At 42.2% G+C, this 21,091-nt stretch overlaps 1 protein-coding gene across 2 annotated transcripts; it reads left to right on the top strand.

The window, feature by feature from the left end:
* The first annotated feature begins 3,144 nt into the window (after positions 1 to 3,144).
* Positions 3,145 to 16,713, top strand: LOC128302245 (trissin receptor). Of its 2 annotated transcripts, none has more exons than XM_053039024.1 (8): positions 3,145 to 3,664; positions 6,542 to 6,686; positions 9,746 to 9,905; positions 12,744 to 12,941; positions 13,060 to 13,221; positions 13,341 to 13,552; positions 14,649 to 14,850; positions 16,632 to 16,713. In XM_053039024.1, exons 1-8 carry the CDS (start codon positions 3,235 to 3,237, stop codon positions 16,656 to 16,658), a joined length of 1,536 nt encoding a protein of 511 aa, XP_052894984.1. In that variant the 5' UTR covers positions 3,145 to 3,234; the 3' UTR covers positions 16,659 to 16,713. The 2 variants fall into 2 exon arrangements, with proteins under 2 accessions (XP_052894984.1, XP_052894983.1); XM_053039023.1 differs by lacking the exon at positions 16,632 to 16,713 and adding an exon at positions 15,106 to 15,243.
* The last annotated feature ends 4,378 nt before the right edge of the window (positions 16,714 to 21,091 follow it).

Below are 21,091 nucleotides of genomic sequence, written 5' to 3'. Positions count from 1 at the left end.
AATTGAAAAGAATTGTTGCTCCACCAGGAAAAAAAACTCGTCTACCAACATTATCGTAAAAGCGAATCTAAAACAATCATCTCGATAATGTTCCCCCGGCAAGTCGCAAACATCGCCAGCGCCAGTGCTTCCGATTGTCGATTGTATGCCGTATTGGTTTTCTATCTAAACGGTAAGCCATTCTTTCAACAATTCAACCTAACCCGATAATCTAAGCCGGTCCACCCAAAGCGTTACGAACGAAAACAAACTGCTGCATCGCAAAACGAAGCGGATGCTCATGGCAAATTTAACGATCGATTTCACAACTTCATCGCATCGTCAGCAGAAACCGAGGATGGGTACGGTGGCGATGCCATTCCCACCGAAGGATGCAATTTGATGGCCAAATGAAGCGTAAAAGGGGGAACACAACCGCAAATCGAAACGAGAATCGCTTGTCCACTTGCAGGGTCCAATAAAGCTTCTTGACAAAAATGGATTAGGTTCGCCTGCTGTTCCAGCAAACCCCGGTAGGCACCGGTATGGAAGCGAACAGTAAACTTTTGTCATTTCGTGTTTGGGATGTTCGTTGTTTTTGTTAGAAATTGAGATGAAAACTGATCACCCGTAATGATGCAGCTGGAGCTGAAATGTTGGTTTTTAGGCGAGCGGTGAAAACACACGCAAGCACACAAAGTGGTTTGCGCCCGGCTACGGGGTTTTGGGTGCTAAAAACATCGCAAACGATAAATTGTGAAGAGTATCCCCTCGAAACACAACCAAACCAAACACTCCAGCAGGAGTCAACGAATGATACATTGCACGACAAAATGGCTTAATGGATCGGTTTTGTTTTCTATTCTTCTGCACACCGGTGGCATATAAAATTGACCGAGGACATTAATGATTTAGAACAGTTAGTTTGTGAGTTTCAAAAGCTTTTATTTATCCCAAGTTTGGTACACCATTTCCATCTTTTGTGTGGAACAACAAAACATTGAAAAAAAAAAAAGGCATCTCAATGGCTCCGGAAAACGGTAAGAAATGTCCATAGAACTTTCCTAAGATAGTAAACAACTTTTATGAGCAGGTTTGCATTTTTTGTTATCACAATTTTTTGGTAACGATGGGTTCCCTAAATGATGGATCCTTTTACTACACAGCTCTAAAATTTAAGTACTTCTGGATGGTAGGGCGCTTATGACTTCCCCCATGTTGCCCCAAATGTCAAGCACCGTCAGTTCCACCTTTTACACCTTATTTTGTTTCCAGTCTGTGGTAAGATTTATTTCATTATTTATGTGCGCCATCTTGTGGATCGTTCTTACGCATCTGTCATATCTTCCTTTTGTCGCGTGAACAACCATTGCTCAACTAATTTCCTCCTGCAATCCATCATCTGCGCCCACTTGCGGGTAAAACCGCACAGGACGTGCGCCATGATCTGTCACAAATCATTATCTAAAAGAAACCTGTTTGTCTGCCGGTAGCTGGAGAGAGGGTTATACCCATCCGGCTGTCTCGTGCACTAGCGATTGTAACAACCCCGGAGGTCGTATGCCATCTTAGACGATAAAATATTGGACACCGTAGCACTTCGTTTCGGAACCAGCAGCTATTATGTCTCGCAATCACACTGATCGTTAGTGCTGAGCTCGGAGTCTCCCACGACGCCTAAATATAAATCATTCTCCTATTTCCTGTTCCGGTTTTTATTTACTCCCCTATCTTTTCTCCCAAAACTCCAACGCTCAAGGATATACGCGCGGCGCTGTGTGTGTCGGAACGCAATGTGTCTGTCGGTCGAGATACAGTGACTAAATTATTGTACGCATCTCTGCGATACGGCAGACAAATACAGCACACATTCATTGTTGTTTTTATGTGCCTGCATGAGTGCTTTGTACCACGATACGCCTCACAAATCCACCTTGGAACCGTTTTCATGCGACGCACATATGGAGTCTAATTTCGTTCCAAAACGGAGAAGCTTTTGGACCGTTTGGATGCCCGTGAAGAGCGCGGATCGTCTATTCCATTTCAGCGCATTTCAATAATGTAACCTTTGTACAAAAGCAATAAATAATGCTACGCCCAGTGGCAACAGCCACAAAAATATTTTAATTTCGTTTCAAACTTAATTCATAGTACATTCCGGTTTGCGTCGGAGCATACTTTCTTTCGGTGCGACATGAGCCGAACTAAGGTGATGTCTTGCGTACGCATAACCACATACACAAACAGCTGCGCACGGCACGCATTCATTCGGGCGTTCGGGAATGTTCAGATTGAAGTTTATGTTTCATACCTCCACTTTGTTGTTCCGTTCGTTCGTTTATTTGCGTCCAATGATTTACTCGCAGCAATGGTGCCATTATTTTTCCCCATTTGCGGAACGCGTAACCACCCTGTTTGAAGATGGCATATGCTGGTGGTCGCTGTTATTGTTCCGTCTCGGTTACCTTGTCTCTCGGGGCTATCGAAAATAAAACAAAAACACGATCTAGTGTGCACACATTCGCTTTTCATTTCGCTTCGCGAGTACAAACGTAAGCGTAACCGGCTCTACGGGGAAGGTAGAATAATGAAATTAAATTTTCATTATCCTACTCGCATCGTTATCGTCACTTTACAGCGTCGTCTCCATCGATGGTTACAGCTTTTTTTCACTGCCAATCTATTTTTACAAAAAAAAATTTCATTGCCTTGCGTAAAATGAAAACTACCGGGCGTCTCCATCATGCGCGACCTGAAAGCTACCAGGCGCCTCCACCAAACGCACGAAAGCGAGCGCACGCGTCTCCAACTGCGAGTGATGATAACTTTAATACGTTTTACCGCACCGGGAATTAATATTCAACCGTTGGTTGTTCTTTCTTGTTTCTTCTTTACTCTCACAGATAATTCACTCAATTACCGTTAATCCACCCGCGGCGGAAGACAGCAATTAAGTGATACACATCGCATCGACCCACCCAAACCGGCAGCAGATGGTGTTGAAGTGAGCGATGAAAAATCAATTCCCACACGCACATGCAGAGACCACACTGCTGATTAAAACCACCCATTAAGCACAGCGTTCGGACAGGTGGTAACAGTACGAATGGGGCAGATTACCTGCAGAAGCCATCAATCATATCCGAGCCGGATGCAGGTGGTGTGAGGAACGATCGAAAGGAACGTCCCACGGCGTGATATAACAAGCCAAATCAAAACCCCCACCAACCTGCCAGTAACTGGAGCAGTTAAAACATGCTAGACTTTCCCAACGGGACCACCACCACCACCACCAGTTCCGTCGGTGTGATGAGTTTCCTCAGCTCCAGCGCGGCCTTTCTCGATGAGCTGGGTGCGGCCAACGGTGGTGGACTGTTGCTGGCGGCTGGCAATTCTTCACCAGTCGTTGGAAACGTCTCCACACTGGGCAACTACTCCACGGTGGTTAATGCCACCACGTCACCCGCCACCATGCTTTCGTTGGGTGGTGCAAATGGATCGGTTGCACCGCTGCTCACAACGGCCCTGCTGAACGTGAACGGGACGGGGTTGGAATTTTCCGACGGTGGCAATCTAACACACTCGTTCACCAACTTTGTGCACAAGGAGTTCATATTCGATCGGACGGACGTGCGGGTCATATTCATAACGCTCTACTCGCTGGTGTTTTGTTGCTGCTTCTTCGGTAAGATTTCGATAAAATTGAATATTGATATTTGCTGACGATACGATACGGAACATATCAGCCCCGGAGATAAGATTGTTTTTGATGAATTCTAGCCATAAATACTTGTCTGCTCTTGAGGACTACTTGATGAGTTACGGTGGGCTTGAACATTCTTACGAAACTGCAGTTCAAATCCCCACAAAGGCAATCGTCCTGTCAAAGTGAAGTTATAAGAGTCATCAACCTTAAATAAGTCAACGCACGTGTGTCTCGGTAGCGGTAATACCATCAACGAAGCACCCCGTAAACACCGAATAAAACACACATTTTCCTAACACACTTTCCACAAATCAACTGGAACGGTGTTGTTTTTGCGTTACCACCGTTTCAAAACCACCGCACACATGGGGGGGTGGTGCCTAAGAAACAACTTGAAAAACAACACTTTACCGACCTCCGCCAATGAACTTTGTTCCTCCGCATCGCAAACGGATCAACTTGAAGCGAGTGAAGCTATTGATAGCAATCAGTACCGTAAGGAATCGTCCATCCAGGGTAAAGTCCCGGTTGAATTATTTATCATCTCCCCATCCTGGGGAGTTATCCATTCCTTGACGTTCCGTGCTTTACTGCCACTTTCGCTACGGGCAACAAAAAAAAAAGACTTCACCGAACCCGGTAGAGTGTTTCCTTTCACGTGTTACACATAGCTTTTGCTTTGTGTTTTCCATTGCCTCGGGAAGCGGCCATTCCCACGAAGAAAGTCATGCGCCTGGAAATGTGTTTTCCACTCCAATACATGCAGGTTTTGGGATAACTTTTTCTACGAAGCTCCTTCGCGGAATATGATTACGTGTGTGATTGTGTGAGAAGTTTCCAGGAAAACGCAATTCCGATTGGTCAGTTAATCAAGCACCGTCGAGTACAGTACAGCGTTTGGCATCACGAGCCCGCTTCCCGGAATGCGCGATACCGGAGTGATTGTGATTGAAAGTGGTTGTTTTTGGGTTGATTTTTGCCATAAGTTTTGTTCGAAATTATCCCGAAACCAACTATCCGGTTCGATAACACGCTAACGGAGAGGAAATCCGTTTTCTTTCCTGCTGGATCGAGAGAAAAAAATCATTCACTCCGCAATCCGTACTGTCGTACGCGGTACACAGCAGATAAGCAGATTTATGGCCTCCTGATTGCGGGTGTCGTTAAGTTTGGCCTGCCAATTATGTCTGTACTTTTGCTTTCCGTTGGCCGCCCCATTTATCGACCCCCGCCGGTAGCTCATGAGGCCACACTTGGGGCAAACACCAATTTCATCGTGACCAAATATGCTTCCGTGATGATTTATGACGCACGGTGACCGCAAAAACCCACGGTACGTGTGCCGAGGCCAGCGTTCGATAAAACAATTACAGACCAGCGTATCAACGCGCACGATGATTTATTGTATTTATTTGGGCACCGAAATTATTATCATTTCGGTAGGTTCGGTAGTGTAAACGTGAAATTTAAATTACATTGCGCTTCGATGCACTTGAAGTGGTACTGTAAGAGTGTGAATCGATTGGCACGGTGAGAGTTTATAATTTGTTTTTCGCGTAATTACTTGCGATACCACATATACGACTGTTTAATGAGCAATTCAACGAAACATTTGTTTAATTTATCAATTATCTCGTTCTGGATTATGCTTGAGATGATCATATCGCAGCTGAAAGTTGTAATAGTTAGGTACAAACACTGGACCAGATTATATTATGAATCAAATATATGCTCAAATTGAGTAGGTATAACACCTGAATAGGTTTTAAATTAAGTTATTTATTAAATTAAGCAAATTTAGGCCATTTTTTAGGAAGTTTATCTGTGTATTAGTGTACCATGGTTTCGTTACTCGTTAACACCTAACGCTAAACCTTAAAAGTAATTTAAGATTAACAATTTAAATGTTATGTTAATTTATTCCTCAATTTGAATAATATATTCATACTTAACTATTCGTTAAAAAATCCCAGGTATAATGAATTCTTAGCACATAATAATAAAATTCAGAGGCAATAACCTAAACCATGAACGATATCTTTTAAATACCATTGTATGCAAACTTCAAAACTTCCATTTGACAAGTTTATGGTCCATGATATGATTTATATACCTACCCTACTTGCTACCGGACCATGCTGAAAAGATAATCTGAAAACTTTCATTTCAATTAATCTGAATAGCAGAATAACTCGCCGATCTGTGGCCTGTTTGTCTGTTCCAAAATGGTCTATCAGACGGATCCATCGAGAGAGAAAAAAATACGGCTATCACTTGGACTTCTGTTAGCGCTACTGTTAGACATGCTTTGTGATACGCAATTCCGGTTCATTGCCACTGAACTGAAACGACCTCCGATAGTAGCGCTTCATTCCCAGCATCACCATGGTGGTATAGTGTGGCGTGTCCGATTTTTTTTCCCCGAAAGGAATTCACCATGGAGCATGGGCTAAAGATAACTCCCTTAATATCTCCCCAAGCGGAACACCAAAAAAGGGTCGATCACGATTGCTTCTCAAGGATGATTTTCCGAGACTTTCGCGCGTTCATATCAAAACTCCCTCGGGAGAGGGGCACGAAATTGTAGAAAAGATATTCCCAAACTCCCGACTTGCTGGTTTGCAACGTCGTCAGTGAACCCTTCTCGGTTGAAATTTTCTTGGATATCGGATAACGTGTCAGTAGCAGCACCGACGGGGATACATCATTCGGCATTCTCCGTGCACCTCCGTCAATCAGCTTCAGGAGCGTAGTTTTTATTGAAAACTCCACCATAAGCACGTCATCATTTCATTGCTGTGTGCGTGCTGAGTGAGTGCTGTTTTTCACCCCACATTTCCCTCCTCTTCATTTCAGGCAACCTGCTCGTGATTCTAGTGGTGACACTCTCCAGAAGGTTACGCTCGATAACAAATTTCTTCCTCGCGAACCTGGCCGTTGCCGACCTGTGCGTCGGGGTGTTCTGCGTGATGCAGAACCTTACTATCTACTTGATCGAAAGGTAAGTCCCACCAGCCACGTGAATGACATTCACTCTCGACGTGCTACGTTTACTTCAAAATACTATGCTTTTGTTCACTCCAATGGATAGCGATTCGGAGAATTTACTGTTTGGGTATTCGATTTGGGACAATAATTGATTTTAAACATTCCTTAATACCTCCCCAGCGTGAAGATGCCATTCCAACCGCCCAACAATCTGCGTAACTAATCGATAGCAATTAATGAGGGCGGAAAATTCTAAAAATCAAACCAAAAATCACCGAACCGGACATAATCTTCATCCAACACCGGTTGCAATGGCATGCCAAAAATCAACCTCCAAATGCGGCTAATAGAGGGACATTAATTACAATTTTGATGGTATTTGACTTTCCCTCTTGCTGTAACTCGTGCACGTTGAGCAGAATGGCAATGCTTCGTTTGTTTCTTCTTTGCCGGGTTTTTTTTTAAGTCCGTTGGAATTTTCCTCTTATTTTTTGGCGCAAGTTCTCGAAGGACGGCTTCAATGAAGCGAACAAGCTGCCATTACTACGTCAATTATTAATCTTTAATGATGCTGCTGATTGTAATCATCGGTGCGGTGGTGATGCCAGACTGTAACTTAAAAAAAACAACCACCACGTTTCCAATTGGACGATGGAAAAGCGAAGCGAACGACATTTTTAATTATTGATCCGCTCAGGTTTGCTCAGTTCGTTTGTCAAAAGTCCAGGGCGGAGAAAAGGGAGTTTTGTTCGGGGAGTTCTAGCTGTACTTTGGCTTTGCAGCATGAACGTGAACCAACTTTAACATCAACATCATCTTCATTCCCATAGCAGATGGCTATAGTTTATGTGAGCAAAGTACACATGAGTAGTATTTAAACACCACATCACACACTTGATGCATAACTCCAAGTGCGTGTGTGTGCGTGTGTCTCCATCATCTTTTCCCCCCATTCCACGTGGACACATAATCCCTTTACCTAATTAGCGAGCATAATTAAAGTTGATAGTAGCGCAGGCTTCTTGCCACCGGATGGGATGCTATCCAATTTCCTGCACCACGTCCGCCACGTTATATCACCTACAAGGTTCCCGCCAAAGCAGGACGCTCCCATTCAAAAAGTTCTCCCGCAACATGATCCCCAAATCTGGGCGTAATACGATGGCGCTGGCATTGCAACTAAGCGCGAGACAAAATTTCGAGTGGAATCAAGCCCCTACAGTACCTTCGCATTGTTGTGCGGTAGTGCTTCGTTGTTGTCTTGTGTGTTGCGGATGGAAGAAGGCGCGTTTGGTTGCAGACATTTGCGAACCAGCGTATCTGCGTGCACGTAGCGCAGGAAAACTTTGGTGGTACCAGTGGATGTCTTACGCTGCGGTGAGGGAAAATAACGATCGTTAGGTTGTCGCTGTCAATTTTGCATACGAGGGAAGAAGAAAGTTTGAGAAAGATAGAGAAGAAACGAAGCTCCCTCTTTATGAAAGCAGAACACAAAAGCTAACCACTATTCTACGGTTCTCTGACGTTGTTGGGATAAAATGGATGAAAGATTCTAAAGGCAGTGATGGTGTTTGCATTGCTGAGGAGTGTTGTTGAAAAAGATTGTGCGCCCTACGCTGATGGTGTTGAAGCTAAATTCGGAGAGGTTTATTTGAATGTAGCTAATGAAACATCTAAATAAAAGGCAGGAGGTTTCGGTTACAAACATACTTCTTCCTTGTTAGTTAAATAATTTTCTTTTGTTGAGTAAAGTTTCAAACAAAAATGAGTAATACTGTAGAGATGTTGCTAGTTATCAAATGCTATGATTATTTAATGCCAGTTTTTAGTTGACGACAGCTTTATGACAGCTGATAAAGTTTAATATTTTATTGTGTAATATAAATATAAGTTGAACAATTTCAAATAAACCTCAATTTTACTGAAATAAGGAAGAAGAAGCCAATAATACCCAATAATTTGTTAATGTTTGTTAAATCCATAAGTTCGAAAATAGTGAAAAGATAAAATGTAAATAATAACATTAAATGCTTACTTTTGAACACATAACAATTCGTTTTATATTCCATCAATTTATATGTTATAAAAAGTAGTAAAATTTAAAAACCAACTTACAGACTCTTTGGGTATCGGTGTCTGGTTCTACAGTGAGTCGTGTTGAGCTACACTTCATCAATTGTGCCAACAGCATGCTACAAATGTGACGTGTATCCTTGCATAACATTCCATCATAGCGGACGTTATTTTTCACAATTTTTCCGTTTCCTTTATCGTATTTAAGAGCAAATGTTTACACGGGGCTTGTGCAGCGGCGGATCAAGCGGTAGGCGGAGTAGACCCCTTTTTACTGCGCTTTTCGCCTTGTCTCATTTCAAGTCCCCTCCCCTCAAGTTCCCCTTCACTCCTGCATCGTTTTTAAAATAAGAGGCCCCAACTATAATACCGCCCTGGGCCTCCAAGGGGATTGATTCTCCACTGGGCTTGTGTAATAGTGCGAGCGAACAGTCTCCGTGCCGGAGGAACATTTTATGTTCCCAACACGTTATAAAATGTTACCCGCCTAGACGCCACACCACACGCTAGGAAAAGAACCACCCAAAATAGCGGGAAGTACAATTGCAAACAAACACACACAGCTGTTCCGGACATATGCTTACACTAATAAACAAACAGCGCGAAACGGTGTTGCCTGAGGTTTCATAAAACTTCGTTGTGCGGGTGATCTGTTTTACCCGCCTGTTCAATGGGATAGAGTTGTATCCAATGAAGAATCGCATCCAAAAAATCGACGAACCGGGAAAAATTCCAATACGTTTAAGTATAAAGACTGAATTCCAACTCGATGCGAACCTGATGTCGTCATCAAGAAAGTGAAGATCCGTACATTATCCCATAGCGACGAGATGTGTCATGTGTCACCGTACTTGCTTCGCTGTAATCTCTCCCATCTGCTACATTATTCCGGCGAATCTTTGCATCCAAACCAAAAACAGTTCGGATTCTACGTGTACCGCGTACGTTGACAGCCCGTCAATAACATTTTGCTTGTTGTCTACCATTTACTTCCTACAGCTGGGTGTTTGGTGACTTCCTCTGCAAGATGTACCAGTTCGTGCATTCGCTCAGCTACACCGCCTCGATATTCATCCTGGTCGTCATCTGCATGGAGCGCTACTTTGCCATCATTCATCCGATCACGTGCAAGCAGATCCTCACATCACGCCGGCTGCGGGTAAGTAGAACGGTTTGGTGTTTGCCAAACTATGCGAAACAGCTGTTCGTATCTCACTCGGTGTAGTTGAACGTTTACGTTGTTTAAAAACAGTAAAGATTAATCACATCGAGGAAGAAAGGTTTTGGGAATAGATTTTTTTGAGTGTGTTATTGTACGTTCCAAAACAACTCTATTATGGGAATGTTAACGTGCCGATACAACTGCATGAATATAGTAAGGATAGAGGGTATTGTTTTGTTTGGTAATTTGCATTTTTGGGCCGGTTTAACAAATGAATCGGAAAACTTATTGAAATATCATATCTTTTAATAATAAACTTTGTTCGTCTGTTTGACGTTTGAGCTGTGACAACAATGTTGTCATGAGTTGAAGTGGAGGAGAGAGACCATTTTGTAAAAAAAGTAGCAAGTGCATTTGATGCAATCGAGGAAAAAAAATAAAACGTAACGTAAAACACGATACAAAATATTCAACTGAGCTAATCAATCATGATTATATGAATGTCAAGTTAAATTAAAAATCATCCTCTACATGTCATAGAGTTTTATAGAAAATTTTTATACTAAGATATTTAACATAGTTGGAGTGAACTTTATTCAAACTGGAAACTCCAGATTCAGGACTAGGCTTAAATAAATATCCTCACCCCGAAGCGTATCATTAGTCCATAAAATGTTCCTTGACAGAACAAAAAGACCATCCTGACGTACATGTCACGATCGATTGCACTTTCCATTCAGTAGTACGAGTGTACTGATGCGACTTGAAGTATTCCCTAATTACCCCTCGAAAGGGCCACTCATCCTGGAACGACAGCTGAATGTACAACCAAGAAGCCAGAACAGTTCGCGTTGTTCCATTCCGTTGCGTATCCACTCAATCGTCGCACTGAATCGAAGGGAATCGATATCGCCTCGCACTCACTCTCCATCCTATCCGCCCACGACGGCAAGCGGACAAGCGAGCGCTGGTCCTTTGTCCTTCGAAACGATCGTCCACACAAAGGAACGTCATCGACGTCTTACCATGTCGTGCCGTTGTCCGCAGATCGATAAGCAGTAGAGCAAACAATATTGCACCCATGTTGCTGCACTCGCTGCCCACAATGCAGCTTTGCCTTCAGGAAAAGCTGCACGCATCAGATGGTTGCCTCCATTCGTACCGAACGCTGGCCGGAAAAGTTTAATCTCGCCAACAAACAGTGTGCGCTTTTGTGGTTGCCCCTCCATCGAGACACGGACAGCCACCGGTCGGAGCCAATAATCAGCTTAACTGCCCCACCAAAAAGGAACAATCTGTCACGCGTTGCACTTTGGCTCCGTGGCACGCCGGGGCCGTTTGAAGGAAGGAGATGCTCTTGTGTCGCCGTTGTTGATTTTTAGTTACGCTTGCACCGTCACCATGCATGTTACATGCCACAACAACACATGCATACTTTCAGTTACCTTCCAGAAAGGTGCGCTGCTGTAGGAGTCAGTTTAGATGCGAAAGATAAACGACGGGATTCCAGCTGTACTATAATTCATAACAGAAGGGAACTAAAGCTGGCAACGAGTGGCTCAAGCCTTAGCACAAACATCTGCCTAATCTAATGCACTTTCGAGTGCTTTCGTTAAGCTTTTCACTGATTTGTTTAATTAGACATATTCTTTCGTTATAGCTCGAATAGCTTTTTTTACGCCTTTATTTCATCTTCAAAAATATTGAACAAAATATTCGATTGTTTCCTGCTTGTTTTGTACCTTGGTGTTGAGAACAAACCCAATTTGTAAGTGAGTCAACCACATTTTGGAGAGCAATATTAAACGCCAGAAAGTATGCAATATGTGCTAAGGTGCTTTCATCGCGTGTATGAAATAGCGCAATTTTGGCTGTCATTTATTACAAACAAAAATAAAAACTCAGTGTAGGTTGTGTTTAAAATTGTTACAAATTAAATTGTGTTAACCTAGTACAGCAATTTTGCTCAAACATCGCCTAAAGGTATACCATTCGTATGCCATGCTACGTAAGCTATGCGAATGCTATGCGTATGGTGTGCTCAATTGCATACCTTTCGGCGGTTTTCGAGCAAAATTGTTGTACTATGTTAACACAACTAAATTTTAAACACAACCTACACCGATTTTTTATTAAATTAGGAAAGTCAGAAATGGTATTCCAAGAACCATGAGGTATCAAATATCAAACGGAAAAGAGAATTCGAATGATTGTAATATGATTTTATTCATATTCTATGACAATGCTAGCTATTTCATAGTACACTGACAGATTGTGTCGGTTATAACATCATTACCGGTTTGCAAACTTGCAGAAATTGTGACAATCGAAATACTAAACACGTTCCGAAACACGCAGGCTCGACATTTTCACGGTTCAATCGGTGAGAGAAAACAATACCACACCACGAGTATCGCAATGGCAATAGCTGGCGAATATTACGAACGTAATAATAGCAATTACATACAATCGGGCGAGCAAAAGACTACGCCGTGGGATATTAATAGTACAGAGAGTAATATAGCTATAGAAAACATATAACGTTATATGATTGATGGTAAGAAAAATTATTGAAATCCTTAAAATAATACAATAAGTCAATCCAAACGCCACCAACATGAAGGATAAATTATTCTATTTCAATTTTTTGATAATGTTCGTTTAGATTGACTTAAAAATAATTCGTCGGATATTCAATTCAGGTTTTGACAAGTAAATTAAGACATCGGGCTTATGCTTCCTGGTGCAGACGTAACACTATTCCACAACAAATAAAGGAAGCACCCAGATAACATCTCTTATCGCTCTCATTAATCTGCATCTAAATTCATCTAGCTGGTCATCGTGGCCGTTTGGATAACGTCCGCCGTCTATTCCATCCCGAAGTTTATCTTCGTACGCACCATCACGAACAACCTCGGCGATGACCAGCTGGAAACGATCTGCATCGTCAACCGGAAAATGTTCAACTCCGAGCTGTTCGACATCATCAACTTTGCCCTGCTGTACCTACTGCCGCTTCTGGTTATGACGGTAAGTGCTCATTACGTGTTACTCTAGCGGGTGTATGTGTGTGTGTTTCCATTTCCTTCTTCCGCGTCTACCGAACAGCTTCATGAACACGTTCCATTCGTCGTCCCGTTCCCTACAGGTCCTGTACAGCCGAATAGCGATAGCGCTGTGGAAAAGCTCACGGGGGCTGGAGCGTCACATTGCGCTGCAAAACACGACCTCGTCGAGCTACTCGAGCAATTTCCACCGGAAGCCAAGCAGCAAGTACGACAAGCGAACCACAGGTGTCACCGAAAGCCAGGTAAGTGTCCGTCGACGGAATTGTGATGTCCACATCCGCCCGGCACACCGGAGATACCGGTTAAGAAGGGGCTTTTTTGTTTGGTCTAACACCACACCTACATCTCGCCTCACCCCCAGGTATCGGTGGAGTCGGATAAGGTGGTGGTTACTACCTGGCCGGCACAGAACAGCTTCCACCAACGGCACGGCACCCAGCTGACGCAGGTGTCCCATTCGTCCAACAACGTGCTGCGGGCGCGCCGCGGCGTTATTCGCATGCTGATGGTGGTGGTGCTCACTTTCGCCCTCTGCAACTTGCCGTTTCATGCGCGGAAGATGTGGCAATACTGGTGAGTAGCCGTTGGATCACGCCGGTGGACGACTTGCAACGAGTAACCGGCGTAACCGTTAGCCAAAGTGACTTCATATTTCATTTTTATCGACCATCGTTGTCCCGTCCGATAGAGCGCACTGACGTCAGCAGGACGTTCAGGACATGGTAAAATAAAATGATAAGCCAAAACGCTTGTCGTGCGAAAGTAAAAAAAAGGACGCGTAATGAAGTAACGTCACAGTGCGGGCTCGCATACGAAATTGCTATTAAGATGGTCGAACGCCCGACAAAAGGGCCTAATCATGCACGTTTAATTGAAATATCGCACCGGCGCCGCCACCGGCGCGGTGGCATTATAATGATTTTCTCAATGAAGGACATGCGCTAGTGTCATCTACCTGGGTTTGCTCTCTGTCCATTTAACCTAACCTGATTCATGGCGCTTGGAGCTGATTGCGTTGACCACAGGTCCCCTAGATGATTTATGTGGTAAAAAGGATAAAGGGAATTGAGGTTTTTCTGGTATGGATATCATAATACTTTGTCCAATTCATTTGAAGTCATTAGAAGGTTATGAGATTGTATGGGATGGGATAATAATCATCAATAATATTAAATGGATAAAGCTGTCTATTGTTGGTCCATTGCTTCTGGCGTTCATTTAATTATGTATGCATTGAGCATTATGAGCTTTAAAAGGCCTACTAGACTTGCTTACACCAGCTGGCCGGAACTGGCCGGAAAACAATATTTGATTTGAGAAAATCCTCCAAATGAAGTATGTTCCGAAAAGTTCTAATGGACGCCCTTCTAAATCCCAATTCGTCTTCGGCGACACGTTTATCATTAAACGACCCATCTCCTTCAGTGGTTTAAGGAAGGATACGTCTGATAAGGAAGAATACGTCTGATAAGGAAGGAGACGTCATACTTACTAATGAATGCAACGACTTTGGATTGACAAGGTGTTTTTTCATTTCCTACATCATTGAAAGTCCTGAAGGAAAGATGAGTTTGTATTTATAATTTTAAATATGATAACGTCAGCTTATGTTTCATACATATTAATTAAAACTCTCACAATTTATTAAACCTCTTCCTACCAACTCCAGGTCCACCGACTATAAGGGTGACTCCAACTTTAATGCGCTCTTCACTCCTCTCACCTTTCTGGTGACGTACTTCAACTCTGGCGTCAATCCGCTCCTGTACGCGTTCCTGAGCCGCAACTTTCGTAAAGGCATGCGCGAACTGTTGCTGTGTTCCTTTAAGAAGAACAAAAACAAATCGCTCAACCAGCGCATCCCGCTCCACGTAAGTACAGGCACATTCGTACACTCTGTCACCCTTCAACATCCAACAGCGATTTTCTATTAGCAAGCGTTACATTATAGCGTTACGTTACGTTTCTCGCATTAAACTTGTTCTGGGTTGCGTTCGCGTTTGCCTTTGCCTGGTGCTGTGCATGTTGTGCTTTTCTCATTTAACATCGGCGCCCACCTCAAACACGCTAAAACAATTCGCCCATCCCTAACCTGTCCCCATTCGCCCCTTCTTCACCATGCTTAGCGACCACGGTCCATCCTAGTGCTGCTGCGGCATGCCATGCTTTGCTGGGCCACGGACAAACCGACCGTCTCCATTACGACGCATTGTCCTTCGCCGACCACCCGCTCGCTCGATGGCGTCGACGAGCGGATGCTGTGATGGGATGAGCATCGCAAACCACAGCTGGTCCGAAGGACGCCGATCGACAAAAAAAACCGAAGACACGCTTCCACGTGGAAGGTACCACCTATTGGTTCGGCTGCTCGGTTCGGTTGGTTCGTTGCTTGCTCGCATGAAGGGCAAACGTCCAATGCTTGCTGCTGGGCCGTACTAAAACAGACACGAGCATAAACAAGCTTTACAAAACGGGTAAATTGGTGTCAGTTAATTAATGCATGCAAACGTTCCACGATAGTCATCAGTAGCTAATTCCTAACCTACATACATTCTTTTAGAAAAGCTTTCTTCCTTTTTTTGTAATCAAATACAACAATCTGACATTGAAACCGTTGTTTGAAATTTTACGAGAATTTTTCTTAATATGTTATACAGTACAGTTTTTTTCATTTCTTTTGCTAGTACCGTTGTTCAATATTAACAGCTCATTTGTATTTTATTATACTTTATCCATTTATATATTTTCTTTACGCTTTTTATATGTTTTGTTTCCTTCTGTGCATTTTGTTTCTTTATTCATTTATGTTCATTCATTGTTTTATGTCAATTTTTATTCATTTAATTAATTTTGTCAATCTTTTTATCATTACAATAACCGATTTCAAAATATTGGTTTTTGTTCAAATTTGCTCTACTTTTTTATAAATTGTCTTCATTTAACTAACAAATTTTTTTCTCACGCTTATACATTTCATTACACCCAATTAATGTTTTGAAAACCATAAAAGCACAACTCCCTGAACATTGTTAAATTAGTAATTAAATAAGTTACACAATTTTCATCGTTTCTGTCAACTATAATTTCGATATGTTTACTTTCTTTTCCTCTGTAACATGTTGATTAAGCTTAAGCTTGCACTCACTGTTTATTTACCGCTTTAAGTTTTATTTTAAATGCTCAATTCATCTCTTTACTTCTGTGCTTTCTCCTTTGATATCCCAATACTTACCATCACATGAAATAATAGTTATATTAAATTAGAAGTTAGTGAAATTATTGGCCACCATACGCATTAAAAGGAAGCGAAACTGATACTAAATAGCTCATTAATACTTAAATGTGTGTTTACGTGTGTTTTGTGCATTTGTTAACTGGAATGCTGCAAGCGACAGGTGACCAAATTTGCATTGATTGTAGCGTCTTTTTTTCCATTTCTTTTATTTCCGTTCATTGCATTGCTCGTACTCGTTTGTGTTGTTGCTGCGCGATGCGTTCCCTGCGTTGGGGGTTTGGACTGGTGCGACCGCGATACACTGCTTCGTTGCGAATGTGCACGTGTATTAAAATGTTTTACCAAAATCACAACCAACCGGGTACAACGGGTTTACGATACAGAACCATTCCTTACCGACCGATTCGACCCATGTAGGATTTCCCCAATGATGCCACGACCTGATCGACCGCGGGTGCTGCGGTCGGTGTGTCGGCAGCGGCAGGGATGCCCCACGGGTCAGCCGCCGCCGCCGAGGGCACCACTAATGCACCCGGCTGTACTGGCGCCCGTTCCCGGGTGCACCGGTTCCGTCAGCATCCGCTTTTCCGGCGCAATGAGCTGCTGTTCCGGCGCCCGAACGAGCTCGCCAGCAACGGTGAGGACGACGATGAGGACGATGAGGATGATCTGAACGAACCGGCAACGACCATGTCGACCGCCACCGTTGCCCCACCACTGACCGTAAGTGTGATCGAGACGGGTGGTGCGCGAAATGGACCGTAAAGCATCAACGACTGGTGGACGAATCGGAGTACTGGACATAAGTTCGTCTTATGGTTTTGTTTTTTCGAACATCGAACGATACTAAAACGGTGCTCAAACGCGTCGCGTACAACGAACACAAAGCTATAGGCGTAGAGAATTCACTGGCCGAACGAGTAGAGTGGACGTGGATTAACACATTAACGGATAAGTATCGGATGAATGTCAATCGGGAGAAATGGCACGTGGATAGTCCAATTCCACCTTGTGGCAACGAGGTCCACTTGTTGGCATCGCATGCCGAAACTTTTTTCGCCCATTAATGAGCCAGTGTGTGCGTGAGTGTCTGTGCGGCTGATTGTGTCTATTCAATTGGAAACTTTCGCCCAATTACACCCATCACGTGCACGCGGTGTAGCCGTTTCCTTCCCCTCCCCCACCCAGTTTGGAGTTCGCACTGAACGTGGCAAAGGTTAAGAGCCAATTCCGATTAATACACACTGCACTAACACAGCAAATGGATGCCAAATTCTTGATGGCAGCATAGCTCCATCGTAAGCGTGCAAGCACATTAGATTGCTTTCTGAACTGAATTTCCCTGAGCGGGCAAGTTAGTACCGACAATAGCCTCTTCACACGGGTGGCACCGGTGATGATTTATTTTCCCCCTCCAAAACAGGAGTGATCTTCTAATAGAAAAGTTTAGTATTTTTGCTGATCATTAGCAGTGATTGTAACGAAGCGAGTGGAATTGAGATGTACAAGCGTGAAGGGGAAAAAGTTTCTCACTGTTTGTTTTAGGATAAAGGTTTAGCAAACATAAATTATGTAACTAATCTTTTCCACAAAGAAATCGCATCTTTTGTATTTGTAGCATTGATTTTTTTGTATGATTATATGCAAACTTTCGCTAGTTATTGAAGTCAATTTTAATGGAACTATAACATTCATTCTTCGCTCTGATTGACAACAAATTTACTTTAATGGCCTAAAATCAGGGACTATTTTTACAACCCAACCATAACCAGCTTATCTTCGAAAATCGTTTTATGTTTTTGATAAGTAAACTGCAACTTGAATTCTATTTGCACGTGGTTTGCCGGCGCACAAATAACTTCGAATAACGATACTGTGATAAAGTTGAACAAACGTGGAACGATGATAGCAACAGCAACGGGGGAAATCGATGGGTCATTATAGAAAGCGTTTGTACAAATGTATGAAAGGGAAGGGGTGTAGAAGCCACTGTTTGCCAATAGTGAATCAATTACATTTTTATGTAGCCCGGAAAATAAAACAATGAAACAAACGGAACGCAACGCGTGGAGAAAATAATATGAAAATACAGTTGTGCACAAGCAAGACTCAACCGGAAGTGAAACTAAGCGACGTGCGTTGTATTCAAAATAAGGTAGAAATGTACATCCTATGCTTATTTTAATGCAGTATCACATAATACGTATTAGCTCGTACTTAACGTGAGATGATTACCGTGTCGCAGCCGTGTCGTGCTGGGTTTTGCCAAAGCAGATTTGTTGAATAATGTATCTAACGGATGTTGCGATAAGATGAAGACTATATTTAAAAAAGTTATATTTTTTCACATTAAAATTAGCACAGTTCGGTAGGAAGGATCGAATGTAAAACAAACAAAGAAAATATATACTAATAGAGTTACGAGAATGAGGTGGAAAACACTATACGATGGCAGAATAATACGGATTTTAACTGTAATTCCAACGATTTGACATGAGAGTGAGGAAAGTTTAATTGTGAAGCGCAGTGCTAAAGCACGCCACGCTAAAGAGAGAGTGTACTGTACTGAGTCCAAGGATACGACTAATAAAATTATAGAACATAACTACAGATCATTCATATGTAAGTTGTTTCTCTATTAAGATTGGTGTCAATTTGAGAAATTATTTGTAAATTGTCTAAATTAACTTATTACAAAATGGGACCGTTGGATAATCGGTAAGGTATTCGACAAATTAAACGCGACTCTAGCTCTTTTCTTGTTTCATTTTCAGGATTATTAAATAAGTCTGATATTGTCTTGACATATTTCAAAATTTCATTAACTCTTTATAAGGCTCATTGTAAATGATTTTATTATATAAATTTGTTTTCATTTATTCCAGAAACTTTAAGTTAAAGAAAATTTTCATGATAAAATTACTAATCCATTAAACGAAAAATAAAGCTACAATTTCTCTGTTCCCCTTTCCTTAATCCTTTTCCATTTCAATTAGCTAGCAAGTATTAGTGACTCTGCAGAGCAAACCTCAATTAATTTAAATTAATCGATCACTTTCGGGAAGTTTCTCCGCATTGTGCGAATGACACCCGTCGGGCAGTGAACAAGTTTTTTTAAAGCTAGTTTTAAATTAATTTCGTTTCGTATGTTTTATTTTCCTCCCTTTCTGATAATCCTACTACCATTAAAGTTTTGCTACCCAACACACCCACAGCAAGTTGTGAACTGCACATTCAAGTACGAAAAAGGGCACCCTTAATCTCTCAATTACTCACCTCAATTCCTTGCGAGACATGTCCGCTCTGCAGCAACAAAAAATAAAGGGACAAACAACACCGGTCCGGACCGCGGTACGAAAGGTGGGAAAAAGGAGTTTTAAGGAGCGAACTTTACTCGTTTCGATGCTCACATTACACGAAAAGCTACTTGCCGCAACTCCGGTCCAGATTTAACTTTGTTACCTACGTTCGGCCACTCGTACCTGGTGCGGTGTGGCGTAAATGAAAGCCGGTACGATCGGTACGACACAAACACACTCAAGGACTAGTTTTGCCACGTGTCAAAATAGAAAAAAAACGGAATTATCCTTAAGAATTGTCCAACTTTACGAGCCATTTAACTGGTGGCGCATTGGTCACCCTTTGTGCGGGCTTCCGAGACGTAAAATCAATTACAATCAACGTAATCGACAAACTTAACGGGTGGCAAATCGGGTGTGCAGCATTTTGCCCCATTTTGATGCAATAATTTTCCCAATTGTGCCCAACAAATTGGTTTAAGCCGTTGTCTTTGAACGATTTTGCGACAAAAAAGAATGAGAAAAGAGAGTGCGTCACAGCGCTTCCATTAACGAAAGTTCCAAATTAATTATTAAGAACGTTGAGATTCTCTTCGTAGAACTCGTTAGTTGCCAGGGTAACGGTTACCTGGAAACATGCATCCATTTTCTGATGTGTTGGTGCACATTTCGTTACTTTTCGTCCTCATTAATTTCAATCGAGTTCAGAGCTTAGCTTCTATTGTTCGCCATTGTGCTTGATACAAGAGAAGAGCACAACATTCTTCACGATATTTTCCTGTAGGTCACATAGTTATATTTGTACTCAATGCGACAAAAATGTCTGCATAATTCCACGTGATTCACACGAACAAAGACACTGATACAATATAAAAACGTTTGTATGCGCTAAGGAGAACCATACTTGGACCACTTCCGTGAATGCTCTCCTGGTACTATACATTCGGAAATCCTGGTGCAATTTCGCAGTATTTTTTTATACTTTAAACTCACAAAGTCGTTATTCTTTTCTGCATTTAATTTATCACATAGCAACAAATGTTTTATATAACCAAGAAATATATTTTTGATCAATTGTTTACCTTTTAAATTATTTTTTTGCTATAAATTAACTCTGCTGTTAAATTTAAAAAAATCGCACAATTGGCACAAATTTTTTGAGACCACCAACACGGCGAGGCCCTAGACGACCGCCTATCGTTTGATCCGCCGCTGATAATAGATAATAAAATAGGAACAGCTAAAAGGATGGATTAAATAGATCAAATACAACTGTGAAGCATTATTTTCAACACCAGAACCATTTTCAAGCCAATATGACAAATGCGCCTAAATGCATGCAATACGCATTACACAACCCTTGTGCGCTTGCATGCGTGTGGAAAACAAACTCTTCCACAAAGCAAAATCTTACCCCCGTTATTATCCTTACTCTTCCATTATGTCGGGGGTGCGGTTTGGATGTGGTTCATTTACAATTTTACTAAAAACACCAACATATTGTGATATTTAATAAGCACTAAGCAATATTTCATACCGGAGTTCCAATGTTGGACAATAATAAACGAAGCCATGTCC

This window comes from Anopheles moucheti, chromosome 3, assembly GCF_943734755.1.
Source record: "Anopheles moucheti chromosome 3, idAnoMoucSN_F20_07, whole genome shotgun sequence".
Lineage (NCBI taxonomy): Eukaryota > Metazoa > Arthropoda > Insecta > Diptera > Culicidae > Anopheles > Anopheles moucheti.
This window is presented reverse-complemented; position numbering and strand designations above follow the sequence as displayed.